At 36.2% G+C, this 13,078-nt stretch overlaps 4 protein-coding genes across 5 annotated transcripts; all 4 read left to right on the forward strand.

Annotated features, from left to right (window-relative positions):
* Positions 1-161: 161 nt before the first annotated feature.
* Positions 162-777, forward strand: RALFL17 (RALF-like 17). Its single transcript, XM_008231601.2, has one exon. The coding sequence runs from the start codon at positions 250-252 to the stop codon at positions 577-579; it is 330 nt and encodes a 109-aa protein (XP_008229823.2). The 5' UTR covers positions 162-249; the 3' UTR covers positions 580-777.
* A 1,454-nt stretch (positions 778-2,231) lies between these two features.
* LOC103329174 (mitochondrial pyruvate carrier 3-like) lies at positions 2,232-4,318 on the forward strand. 2 transcript variants are annotated; one of them, XM_089050181.1, is made up of 5 exons: positions 2,232-2,856; positions 3,379-3,477; positions 3,769-3,821; positions 3,956-4,036; positions 4,137-4,318. In XM_089050181.1, the coding sequence occupies exons 1-5, from the start codon at positions 2,802-2,804 to the stop codon at positions 4,140-4,142; spliced, it is 294 nt and encodes a 97-aa protein (XP_088906307.1). In that variant the 5' UTR covers positions 2,232-2,801; the 3' UTR covers positions 4,143-4,318. The 2 variants fall into 2 exon arrangements, with proteins under 2 accessions (XP_088906307.1, XP_008229824.1); XM_008231602.3 differs by having other exon boundaries at positions 2,276-2,856; positions 3,963-4,036.
* A 3,877-nt stretch (positions 4,319-8,195) lies between these two features.
* Positions 8,196-10,838, forward strand: LOC103329175 (mitochondrial pyruvate carrier 4-like). The gene is made up of 5 exons (XM_089050180.1): positions 8,196-9,410; positions 9,901-9,999; positions 10,231-10,283; positions 10,424-10,497; positions 10,587-10,838. Exons 1-5 carry the CDS (start codon positions 9,356-9,358, stop codon positions 10,633-10,635), a joined length of 330 nt encoding a protein of 109 aa, XP_088906306.1. The 5' UTR covers positions 8,196-9,355; the 3' UTR covers positions 10,636-10,838.
* Positions 10,839-11,534: 696 nt separating this feature from the next.
* On the forward strand, positions 11,535-12,869 carry LOC103329176 (mitochondrial pyruvate carrier 4-like). Its single transcript, XM_008231604.3, has 5 exons — positions 11,535-11,712; positions 12,147-12,245; positions 12,358-12,410; positions 12,513-12,586; positions 12,690-12,869. The coding sequence occupies exons 1-5, from the start codon at positions 11,658-11,660 to the stop codon at positions 12,733-12,735; spliced, it is 327 nt and encodes a 108-aa protein (XP_008229826.1). The 5' UTR covers positions 11,535-11,657; the 3' UTR covers positions 12,736-12,869.
* The last annotated feature ends 209 nt before the right edge of the window (positions 12,870-13,078 follow it).

Raw genomic sequence — 13,078 nt, forward strand, 5'->3', positions numbered from 1 at the left:
GAACCATAATTCACATAACAAGGCTGATATGTAGCGCAGTCTTCCACTTCACATGCTAACTTAAACCGCAAGACTAGCTCAACTCAAACAAACTCCTCTAGGCCACAAAACAAAACCACATCTTATTTTTAGTAAACAACGCTCCTTTAAATCTCAATCACACTATCAAACTCCTCAAACCCCAAAATCCCAATTTCTACTCACAGTCCCTCACAAAAAGCTTGACAAACCTTTTTTCATATATTAACCATGGCTGTATCAAGAGGAATGCTTTTACTTTGCCTAGGGACACTTATGGTAAGTGTGGTCTTGATCAAAGTGGCTGAGGCTAATGACCACCATTCTGGTCCCTGTCATGGGGACCCGAACAAAGGCGATCAATGCCTGGAAGATGAAGAGGATGTCATCGGAGATGATGATGTAGATGACACTTACAAGATCGTGAACAAGGTTGCAGTGTCTTTCACTGGTAGACTGGGGGATTTTGAAGAGGCAAGCTCAACACCACAAGAGTCAGAAGAGGCAGAGCCAGAAGATGCTGAGGAGGACCAAAGTCATCTGATTGTACTGGGACATTGATTGGCAAATGGAGCTAGCTAGCTAGCTACCTGTGCTTACACCAGTCTGCTGGCTTTTTTATTTTTGCATTTGTTTCGTATTCTATCTTGGTTTCTTGTTTTAGCATTGCGTTTTCTTGTCCTTTTCAGTTGATTTCCTCTTTAGCTTTAATCAAATGTGAGATGGGTTCCATTATCATAAAAAATTTCATTGTAGTCTCTTGTTGGTTTTTTTTCTTAAATAAAAATAAATAGAAGTTATTTTTCAACTTATAATAGCTACAATGCTTGTGATCACATACTTGGTCTACAGGAGGTGTAAGCTTTTCAGTTATTTATACTAATTCATTTTAGTTTTCACTTTTTTTTAATAAAGATGAGACGTGTCTACATAAGTAGATCTAATTTCTATAAGAGATGCGGTCACTAACGTAGTCGGTGGTGCTAAACAACTAATACTTTCACTCTCTCAATCAGTGTGAGATCCATTGTGCTGCCTAGAAATAAACAAGAACCCAAATCACAGGTTAGAAATTCAGTCATTGAAACTTAGGCCTAAAACTTGTATAGAAATCCTACCCCACCGCACCCCTAAAAGTTTGGTCTAAAATATACATGTATGAAAAATTCACTCGGAGAGGAGTTTAAATGTAGAAAAACTTGGAAACAAATTCAAATTTTATACTCGGTCTAATTAGAAGCAACCAAAGTAATTACAAGCCTGATCAATCAATTAGCTTAATTAGAGGTAATTAGAATAAAATTAAGATCAATCAATTCCTTCCAAAATATTTCTGGACAAACTTCTTCCTATAAATTCCAGAGAGCTCAGCCTATGCAATTTCACTGCATTATAATTTATTTTAGAGACCCTCTCATTCTCATAGCCTCATTGATAAAATGGCCGTGTCCAAGGCAATGAATGTTTTGTCCTTAAGCAGCCTCCTTGTGTGTGCAATATTTTTGGGTGAAGAAGTAGAGGGCTTGAGGATTGGCTATGGCTCTCTGTCAAGAGATGACATTCCTGGATGCAGCTTTATGCATCCAGAGAACTGCTACAAAATGAAGATAAATCCATATCAAAGGGGTTGTGAGACTGAAGAACGATGCCGGAACAGTCTGAGTTATCGTAAAAATCCTTGATTTTGTTCTTGGGCAGATAAAGATTTTGGTGCATACCTAGAGAAGTTAGGATGATCTTGGTGTGACAGATTGATCAAAATGATCATACTCACTAAGTGATGTAATTTTTTTATTTTTTGAAATTTTTTTTTTTTTGCGGTTTTGTGTGTTAAGAGAATGAGACACTTTATTTATTCATGATAGGAAGGCTAGAACTATTGAAATAAATCTATGCTTGTCTGACGGTGAAGTTTTGTACTGAACTAAATAAACCCATTTTTGGGTTACATATCTCCAATTAATAATGCAGCCTAATATGCTTTGTTTCAAATTTCAATTGTCAATTCTAGAGTATTGAGTGGAAGGTTACACGCAATTTGGTCATGTGGTAGAATTTCTCTTTGTAAACCTCAACATCTTGATCCGGCACATCGATATCATGAACTTAAATGCCATCAAAAGAGGTTTAATACGTGGGCGCTTGTAGCTCTAGTGTAGAGAGTGTTTAGCCCACACTCAAAAGCCAGAGTTCGAATATGACCCCTCCTTTGTAGACGGAAAGAGGAAAAAATAAACGAGGCTTTTTAACTACCTTTTTTTTTATATTTTGAATACAAGAGGAGGTGGGTTTCTCACACAAACACTACCAATGTGTCGTGGGATTTGAACCCGAGACCAAGTTTAGGGTTTAACTACCTTTTATTTAGCTGTTGGCCAAGTAGGAGAAATGCTAGCTGTGGCTTGAATATTCTGTGTTTGGTTTGGTGTACTTGCTTCCTGTTTGTTTTTGCAGCTTTTGGTGCTGGTTAATTATAAGACAGCTTTGCTTTTGTAGCCAAACTCCAAAAACCGGGGGATCTACCTACAAATGTTGAAAAGACTTTTCCAATAATAGAGAGCCAGGATCTTATCTTATGTTTTCTTTTTCCTTCGTTTAAATATTTTTTTTTTGTCGGATTCCTTTATTTAAATATTACAGTCGCTTTGTTTGTAGTCAAAGCTCAGAAGTATTGGGAGGAATTATATATAATTATCAACAAATATATTCTTTTTCTCTTCTTCTTCCTCAGTTTTGCTACTTTATCCAACCTAAGAGCTGAGAAGGGCCAGAGTTTGGTTTCCATGGCAAATTCTAAGCTGCAAGCATTTTGGAACCACCCAGCAGGCCCGAAAACTAGTATGTTTACTTCTCTAGTTAATTATTTCTGTTTCCCTTACTCCACAAGTTTTAAAATGTTTGTGTTGTTCTTGAGTTGTTGATATCAAAGTTTGAAAGCTTAATCATACCATGCTAATCAGCTAGATGGTGCTTGATTAGCATGCATCAAAGTTATTGAGATTCAAGAACATGTTTGAGATTGTTAGTTTCTAACTCAGGAACTACCTTCTCAGAGAAAGAAATCCTCATGAGTTTTTAAAACCAGGTCTCAGATTTGATTCAGATGCAAGCTTATGAAAGAAAAATAGAAAGATTTGCATGACTTCACAGATAATTGATCACTTTTTCCCAAAAGATTAAAAATAATTTAATTCCTTTACTGAAATTGTGCACATATCTCTTCCTATAGGACTGTGATGACAGCTTTTAACTAATGAATTTTTTTTTGTGTGTGTGTAAAACTAGATAAACACTAGAACTTTCCCATTTGATCCTAGCAACTTATATATTAAAGGTTTATTATGTGTTTTAATTTTGCAGTCCATTTTTGGGCCCCAACTTTTAAATGGGGTTTAACCATTGCAAATATCCTTGACTCTTCAAAACCACCTGAGGAACTATCCTATCCTCAGCAATCAGGTTGGTTGAGCTGATGAAATCCCTTATTTATTTGATGCCCCATCTTGTTAATTATGCATACGAGTTTACATTAGGGCCCGTTTGGGAGTGCTTTTAGAGCAAATTTGACGTCGTTTAGCAGACAAAGCTAAAAGTGCAAAAACGCTTCCAACAAAAGCACTTATGAGCAAAAGTGCTTATTGGAGAAGCACTGTCAAACAGGTCCTAATTAGTAGAATAGCACTATGAATTTCTGGTTGTTAAACTCATTACTGATAGAAAGTTTTGTCATCCCCATTTGATGATCTCCAGTCCTCGCATGCAGTGGACTTATATGGGCAAGATACGGCACAGTAATTACACCAGTAATTAATTCTAAACCTCAAATTATCAATTATACAAAATCATTTGCAGTTGAAGAAAGTTTCTTGTCGGCCAAGAAATTTGCTGTAAAAGTTTGAGATAGATTATTCAGTTCTTAACGCTTGTCCATTTTGAGATTGCAGAAGAACTGGAATCTTGCCAGTGTCAATTTTGGGATGTCTCTAACTGCCCTGTTTCAACTGTCCCGAAAAATTCAGTAAGTTGTCATTTACATATTCTGTGTATTTTTTTTTTAAAAAAAAATTTAATTAATTAATTACAATGGATTCATTATCACCCATTTCCATATTTTTCAGGCATGACTTATCTGCCAAAACCCGAGAAGCTGATGCAGAAGAAGAATGAAGACAATCTCACTTCAATTTATTGTATATTAACTTGGCATGCTGGTTTATAAATATCTCTGTACGGCACCTCTAAACCGCCCGCCTACTAGCCATTGAAAGAGTCTAAATTGATCGTCTAAATTCGTTTACTATTTTTTTTTTGTCGAGATTCTTTTACTAAATTGATCGTCTCAATCTGGGTTTCTTCAATTATGGATTTTTCTTTCATAATTTCATGATTGAGGCTTGATTGGTTTTAGAAATTTTTGTACTATTATTTATGGTTGAGGTTACATGCAATTTGGTCATGTGGTAGAATTTCTCTTTGTAAACATCAACATCTTGATCCTGCACATTGACATTGTGCACTTATGCCATCAAAAGAGGCTTAATACGTGAGGGCTTGTAACTCTAGTGGTAGAGAGCGTTTAGCCCACACTCAAAAGCCAGAGTTTGAATCTGTCCCCTCTCCTTTGTAGACGGAATGAGGAAAAAAAAGGAGGCTTTTTAATTATCTTTTTTTTTTTTTCCCTTTTGAATACAAGTGATAATCTAAAGTACAAAGAGAGGGAGATTTCTCACACATAAACTACTAAGGTGTCATGGTGTTCGAACCAGAAATCATTGGTCTGCAAATCAAAAGGCCTTTTTTCACTAGGCTAGATGGCTTTAACGACCTTCATTTAGCTATTGGCCAAGTAGGAGAAATGCTAGTTGTGGTTTGCATCATCTCTCAAGTTCTACCTTATCTGCTGCCGTGCTCACAGAGTTTCTGTGTTTTGCCTTACCTACTGCCGTGCTCACGTGGTTTCGTGTTCGACTTACCTCTTCTGTGCTCACAAAGTTTCTATGTTCGCCTTACCTACTGCCACTTACAGGGTTTCTGTGTTCTGCTATGTGCCCTATTTTTTAGGGTTTGACGCTTGTCACTTGTTTCACTCGTGGTTGACGAAAAGACCTTCTCTACAATTGGTGTTTCTCAAGTATGATGTCCTGTGACTTGCTTGTCAAGTTGAGAATACGAAATATCTTTGCCTCAACTTGAGGGGGAGTGTTGGTGAGTCCTTACTTAGTTAGGTTTTGGGTTCCTTAATATGTTAAGATTTTGGTTACTTACCCATTTATCTAGTTCTATTATAATTGAGATTTATTTCCTATTGTAATTTATATTTATTTTCTATTGTAATTTGGATTTATTTCCTATTTTATTTAGGGTTAACACATCTTTGTTTGTATAAATACCTCCATATTGGAGAAGAATAATAATATGAGCGTATCTTAGCATAACTGAATATTTGCCCTACTTTGTTTGACAATATATTTTTTAAATCCTCATCAGTGTTCAACAATCCCAGTCCTGGAAACTATTAATCATGACAATGTTGCTGCACTATACAATTTACAATATTAATGCATGTAGGAGAAAATCCCATGACAAGGATAATAGCAGCCAGCTTTGGTTCTACATATGTATCCATTGCTTTTGTGTTGGTGGAAATTACAACACATCATGTTTGGTTCCCTAGTGATGGAGAGGGAGAGACCCATCCCAGGTACTATGGTGTGCCATTGCACTTAATACGTGAGCTCTATGACTATGAAACATTTAGGAACTTTAAGATTCGCGTTGCTGATTACATTCGTTATCCTGCAATATACAAAAAATGCAATGACACCAAAACCTACTAATACGCGAGCTCCATGGAAAACTACTAATCTTGATAATGTTGCTGCAATTTACAAAATATCCAATGATAAGGAGAATAGTGTCCAGCTTTGGTTCTGTATCCATTGCTCTGTGTTTGGGGGAATTACACATCAAGAAGCATCAAAAGTTCACAAACTCAAAAACTCGCATAGGGATTTGGACCCTTGCCCCATAGTTCACTCAATTTGATGTCCAAATCATAATTTTTCATAAAACATTTCTTCATCAGTTTGAGACAACATATCTGATAATCCAATGTTTTGAGCGCATCCAAAACTTTTTTCTTCTTGAGTCGAAGAATAAAGGGAACCTTAGATTTCTCTGTCACTGCACTAAGGTCCTTAATTTCTGCCAAGATTGAGGTCAGATCATTCATTAACTCCAAAATTTCACTCGGGCTCTGCTGGATGGACGCCTTGTTGCTCTGTCTCTGGATGGTTTGAGACTTTATTGCATGTTGGGAGACATCTTCATTGTGCTGTCTTGCAATCAAGAAGAAGAAGCACTACTTCCGAAGTTGGAAAATTTTGGTAATGGTGTCAAGAAATTGATTTCCAAAAATCATAATTCCAATAGGTTCGTAAGGAAGATCATCAGTGGGCTAAACTTTATTCACAGCAAGCTCAGAAAAGAAGATGTCGTTGGAAGCTGAAGCGTCTCTGAGCTTGCTGTGAATAAGGTTTAGCCCACTGATGATCTTCCGTACGAACCTATTGGAATTACGATTTTTGGAAATCAATTTCTTGACACCGTTACCAAAATTTTCCGAAGCACAATGAAGATGTCTCCCAACATGCAATAAAGTCTCAAACCATCCAGAGCCAGAGCAACAAGGCGTCCATCCAGCAGAGCCCGAGTGAAATTTTGGAGTTAATGAATGATCTGACCTCAATCTTGGCAGAAATTAAGGACCTTAGTGCAGTGACAGAGAAATCTAAGGTTCCCTTTGTGGAAAGAGAATGACTTGACAGAAAAGAAAAGGCTATGGAGGTTATGGAAAGAGAATGAGAAGGTTTTTGACAGGAAGAAGAAGAAGGCTACTGAGGCTTTTTGGGATTTTGCTATGAGTCTGGCATCACTTTTAAAGGACTTTTTTGGGTTTTAAAGAGAATGTGAGGGATTTGGTTGCTGGGATTTCTATTTTCTTTTTTCTACTGAAGCTTTTTTATTTTCTTTATTCAGTTTGTAAGTAAACGACATTGTCTGCCTCGTCGTCACTAGAATTTAAATTGAAGTTTTACAAAGCAAACGTGTCATTCCGCGCAAAGAGCATGCAAACTCGAGCAAATCACAACAAAAATATGGTTAGGTTACAAACGGCTTCGAAACCTTCAAACCACAGCAGCAGAGATCAATAGATCAAAAATAGGGTTATCGTACCTCCATTGAAATACCCAGAGCTCTCAAAAAACCCTAAAATTCAAAGAAATTTTGGATGAAATTCGATGGGGTTAGTTTAGGGTTTAGGGGAACGAGAGAGAGAGAGAGAGAGGCGACTGAAATAGAGCGTGAGGTCGAGAGAGAGAGACGACTGAAACAGAGAGGGGTGAGGTCAGAGGTGATGTGGGTTAGGTCGAGAGAAAGGATGAGGTTGACAGAGACAGGAGATGAGATGAAGAGAGATGAGACGAGGCGAGACGAGAGAGAGAGATCGATGAGGGTGAGGTCGGGAGAGAGACGATAGAGGTAGAGCGTGAGGGTGAGGTGAGGTCGAGAGTCGGCGACTGAGAGTGAGAGTGAGAGGGAGGTCGATTGAATTTGAGAGTAAGGTGAAGTTAGTTGTGGTTGTGATCTAGTGCAAGCATCCCCAGGTGAACTCTTCTTTTATCCAATAAACAGAGGCCACGTGGTACTTTTTTTTATTACGGATTAAAATAAGTCATCCGAATTCTCAATCTGGGTTTCTTTAATTATGGATTTTCTTTCACAATTTCATGATTGAGGCTTGATTGGTTTCAGAAATTTTTGTACTATTATTTATGGTTGAGGTTACTCGACGCGGTACTTTTTATTTATTTATAATAATGTTATTTTATTTTTCCCTCTACATGAATAATGTTTCCTACAATCTAGTCATTAATGTGGTTTTTGGTGCCTCCAGAGTAGCAGCCACTGCAAGCACTAAAAAACTTGATTCTGAGAAGCTTGGGTGCTGATTTGGCCATTGATTACACTGAGGAGAATGTGGAAGAGAGAGATGTGGTGTTTGATGCAGTGTAATTGATTAAGAACTAATCTTCGTTCTTCATTTCTGTTTGCTAATTATGTGAAATGAAAGCGATAATTATTATGAACGAAAAAACAAGCCATTGAATATTAACTTGGCAAGCTGATGCAGAAGAAGAATGAAGACAATCTCACTTCAATTTATTGTATATTAACTTGGCATGCTGGTTTATAAATATCTCTGTACGGCACCTCTAAACCGCCCCCTTACTAGCCATTGAAAGAGTCTAAATTGATCGTCAAAATTCTTTTACTATTTTTTTTTTGGTCGAGATTCTTTTACTATTTGATGTCATAAAAATTGAGCTGATATATAGGACAACGTAATTCTCAGAATACTTGCTTTTTATAAAGACAGAGTTCGATCATAATCTGAGTAAGTCATCCCAATTCTCAATCTGGGTTTCTTCAATTATGGATTTTTCTTTCATAATTTCATGATTGAGGCTTGATTGGTTTTAGAAATTTTTGTACTATTATTTATGGTTGAGGTTACATGCAATTTGGTCATGTGGTAGAATTTCTCTTTGTAAACATCAACATCTTGATCCTGCACATTGACTTTGTGCACTCAAGCCATCAAAAGAGGCTTGATACGTGAGGGCTTGTAACTCTAGTGGTAGAGAGCGTTTAGCCCACACTCAAAAGCCAGAGTTTGAATCTGTCCCCTCTCCTTTGTAGATGGAATGAGGAAAAAAAAGGAGGCTTTTTAATTATCTCGTTTTTTCCTTTTGAATACAAGTGATAATCTAAAGTACAAAGGGATGGAGATTTCTCATATATACACTATTAAGGTGTCATGGAGTTCGAACCCGAAATCATTGGTCTGCAAATCAAAAGGCCTTTTTTCTTTAGGCTAGATGGCTTTAACGACCTTCATTTAGCTATTGGGCAAGTAGGAGAAATGCTAGCTGTGGCTTGAATATTTTGTGTTTGGTGTACTTTTCGTGCTTCCTGTTTGTTTTTGCAGCTTTTGGTGCTAGATAATTATAAGACGGCTTTGCAGCTAAACTCCAAAAACTAGGGGATCTGCAAATGTTGAAAAGACTCTTCCACAATAATAGAAAGCCAGGATCTTACCTTTATGTTTTCTTTTTCCTTCTTTTAAATATTTTTTTTTGTCGGATTCCTTCATGTAAATATTAGTCAAAACTCAGAATTATTGGGAGGAACAAATATAATCCTTTTTCTCTTCTTCCTCAGTTTTGCTACTTTATCCAACCTAGGAGCTGTGAAGGGGGAAGAATTTGATATCATGGCAAATTCTAAGCTGCAAGCAATTTGGAACCACCCAGCCGGCCCAAAAACTAGTTTGTTTACTTCTCTAGTTAATTAGTTCTGTTTCTCTTACTCTACATGTTTTGAAATGTTTGTGTTCATCATTTAGCCATATTGTTGTTCTTCATTTCTCAATGATGAATTGCTGATATCAAAGTTTGAAAGCTTAATCATATCCGAGTTTAGTTCATTTTTTAGTAAATACCATGTTAATCAGCTAGATGGTGCTTAATTACCATGCATGATGCATCAAAATTATTGAGATTCAAGAACATGATTGAGATTATTGGTTTCTAAGTCAGAAACTAGTTTATCTGAGAAAGAAAACCCTCATCAGTTTTTAAACCAAGGCCTCAGATTTGATTTAGGTACAAGCTTAGGCCTCAGATTTTCGTGGGTAAAACCAGAACTTTCCCAATTGATCATAGGATATATGAACACTTGTTGTGATAAGAATTTGTAGAAGAACATCAGAGCCACTCATATGTTAAAGGTTTATTATTATGTGTTTTAATTTTGCAGTTCATTTTTGGGCCCCAACTTTTAAATGGGGTCTAACCATTGCAAATATTCTTGACTCCTCAAAACCACCTGAGGACTTATCCTATGCTCAGCAATCAGGTTGGTTGAACTGCTGAATCGCTTATTTCTTTGAGGCCTATATCTTGTCAATTCTACAGACGAGTTTACATTAGGGTCCGTTTGCAAGTGTTTTAAGAATGGCTAAATGCGCATTCAAATAACTAACAGCACTCCCAAACGGGTTCTAACTAGTACAGTAGCACTATGACTTTCTGGTTGTTAACTCATTACTGACAGAAACTTTTGTCATCCCCATTTGATGATCTCCAGTCCTTGCATGCAGTGGACTTATATGGGCAAGATACAGCACATTAATTAAACCAGTAATTGATTCTAAACCTCAAATTATCAATTAGAGCAAACAATTTGCAGTTGAAGAAGTTTCTTTTTGTCCTAGAAATTTGTTGTATGAGTTTGAGATAGATTCTTCAGTTATTATAACTTGTCCATTTTGAGATTGCAGAAGAACTGGAATCTTGTCAGTGTCAATCTTGGGATGTCTCTAACTGCCCTGTTTCAACTGTCACGTAAAATTCAGTAAGTCGCTATTTACATATTCTGCGTCTTTGTTTTCAACAATAATTAATTACAATGGATTGATTGTCACCCATTTCCATATTTTCCAGGCATGACTCATCTGCCAAAAACCAGCAAGCTTCTGCAGAAGAAGAATAAAGACAATTTCACTTCAACTTATTGTATATTAACTTGGCATGCTGGTTTCTAGCTAGACAGACTCTTGTTCTAGTCATGTAAAATTATTATTACTTACAGTAAAACATAATCTTTCTCATGGATTATTGTTGGATTATGTTTGAACCTCATGATTCAATTGAGGCCAATGAAAAATTAACCTCATCGATTGCTTCTTTCTCCCTGACCTACTTTTATGACTGGAATGCTACATGTAGAGTTTTAGTTTGTATTAAGCAAAACAAAGTGATAACATTGGGGTCTGCAATGTGGTACATGTAGCAGAACTTCTCTATATAAACATCTTCATTCAGCACCTTTAAACCCCGCTCTTACAAGCCATTGAAAGGGGCTTAATTGGGTGGTAGAGGGCGTTTAACCCTGCACTCAAAGCCAGAGTTTGAATCCTTCCCTTTTCTTTTGGCCTTCCTTTTAACCAAAAGGAAAGAAAAACCTTACAAAGCTTTGGTAATTGCAGTATTTCAGTCACTAACAAGTTAACAACGGCTATTCGCCTAGAGAAAACAGCGTTTCATCTCCTAATTAAGAGCAATGCTAGCTGCTAGTTGTATTGTAAGGCTGCTTTGCAGCATGATATGCCTATTACATAAACCAATTCATGAAAAACCCAAAGAATATGACATAAACAGGTGATGTATAAGACTTGGTATTTCTTAATGGTGAAGATGTTCATGAAAAAGAGTTTAAAATGCCTTCAAAGTCACCTCTCAACAAATGAATAACTTGCTTGCTTTAGTAGCCAAATTCCCAAACCAGGGGATGTACAAATTTTTAATGGCTTTGACCAATCATAAAGAGCCAGAATTTTGATTCTATCCTCTGCTTAAATATTATACAGTCCCTTTCTTCGTAGTCAAAAGGTATTAGATCGACATAATATAATCAACATGTAAGTTCCTTTCTTCTTCCTCCTCAGTTTTGCTACATTACTTCAATCAAATAGAGAGAGAGAGAGAGAGAGAGAGAGGTCAAATTCTAATTTCATGGCGAATTCTAAGCTGCAAGCAATTTGGAACCACCCAGCCGGCCCGAAAACTAGTTCGTTTACTTCTCTAATTCCCCTTACTCTACAAATCTCTACATGTTTGTGTTGATCATTTAGCCATATTGCTCTTCAAATTTCTTAATGATGAATTGTTAGTATGAAAGTTTGATATCAAAGCACCCCCTGCAGATCATATAACTGAGTTCTGTTCATTAAAGTTTTAGTAAGAACCATGCAAATCAGCTACACGGTGCTTTATTATTATTATGCATCAAAGTTATTCAAATTAAAGATTACGACTGAGATTATTATTGATTTCTAATTTTCTTTTTAAATCCTCATCACTGTTCAACAATCCCAGACCTCAGGTTATTGATTTTTCTTATGTCTCTTGTGTTTCAGTCAACCAAAAATATGAAAACTACTGTTGTGATGCTAATTGTAAAAGGACATCAGAACCACTCATACATGTGTTTTAATTTTGCAGTCCATTTTTGGGCTCCAACTTTTAAATGGGGCGTAAGCATTGCCAATATTATCGACTATTCAAAACCACCTGAACAACTCTCCTACGTTCAGCAATCAGGTTAGTTTAATAAATATATATATATATATATATCTCTCTCTCTCTCTCTCTGTTTTTTTTTTTTTGAGGCCTCTGATAGAAATTTTTGTCATCCCAATTTTATTTTCTCCAGCCCTTACATGCAATGGACTTATATGGGCAAGAAACAGCTTAATAATTACACCAGTAATTAATTCTAAACCTCAGTTCATTAATTTAATGCTTAATTTTTTTTAGGCCAATGATTTTGCAGTATATATAAGTTTTTTCTTCATTTTGAGATTGCAGAAGAACTGGAATCTTTTCAGTGTCAGTATTGGGATGGCTGCAACTTCCATGTTTCAACTTTCACGTAAAATTCAGTAAGTATATATACGTAGTTGTCATTCACATATTTTCATTTTCTTTCTTATTTTGAAAAGTAATTACAATGAATTAATCATCATCCATTTCCACGTTTTCCAGGCATGACTTATCTCCCAAAAACCAACAAGCTGCTGCAAAAGCATAATGAAGAACATCACTTAATCAACTTGTTATAGAGTAACTTGGCATACCAAGTTGGGCACACTCTGATTTGAGTTATGTAAACTGCTTATTAGTTTCTTTCTGTTTTTGAAATACAATTGATGGTAAATTACGGAAGAGTGAGATTAAACTCGAGTGTAAGGAATAAGTACACCGTGCCCAACTAACCGCACTATTTATGTTATAATTACTTGATAATTTTATTTTTGTTTCTTATTTCTTATGCTACGTTTTTCACCAATCACTCCATTTGTAATAAACATTGCTCCAAAAAAACTCTCCAAAAATTAAATGAATATAACAGATAAAGAGAAAGTTCTAAATAG

This window comes from Prunus mume, linkage group LG4 (genome assembly GCF_029339155.1).
Source record: "Prunus mume cultivar Tortuosa linkage group LG4, ASM2933915v1, whole genome shotgun sequence".
NCBI lineage: Eukaryota > Viridiplantae > Streptophyta > Magnoliopsida > Rosales > Rosaceae > Prunus > Prunus mume.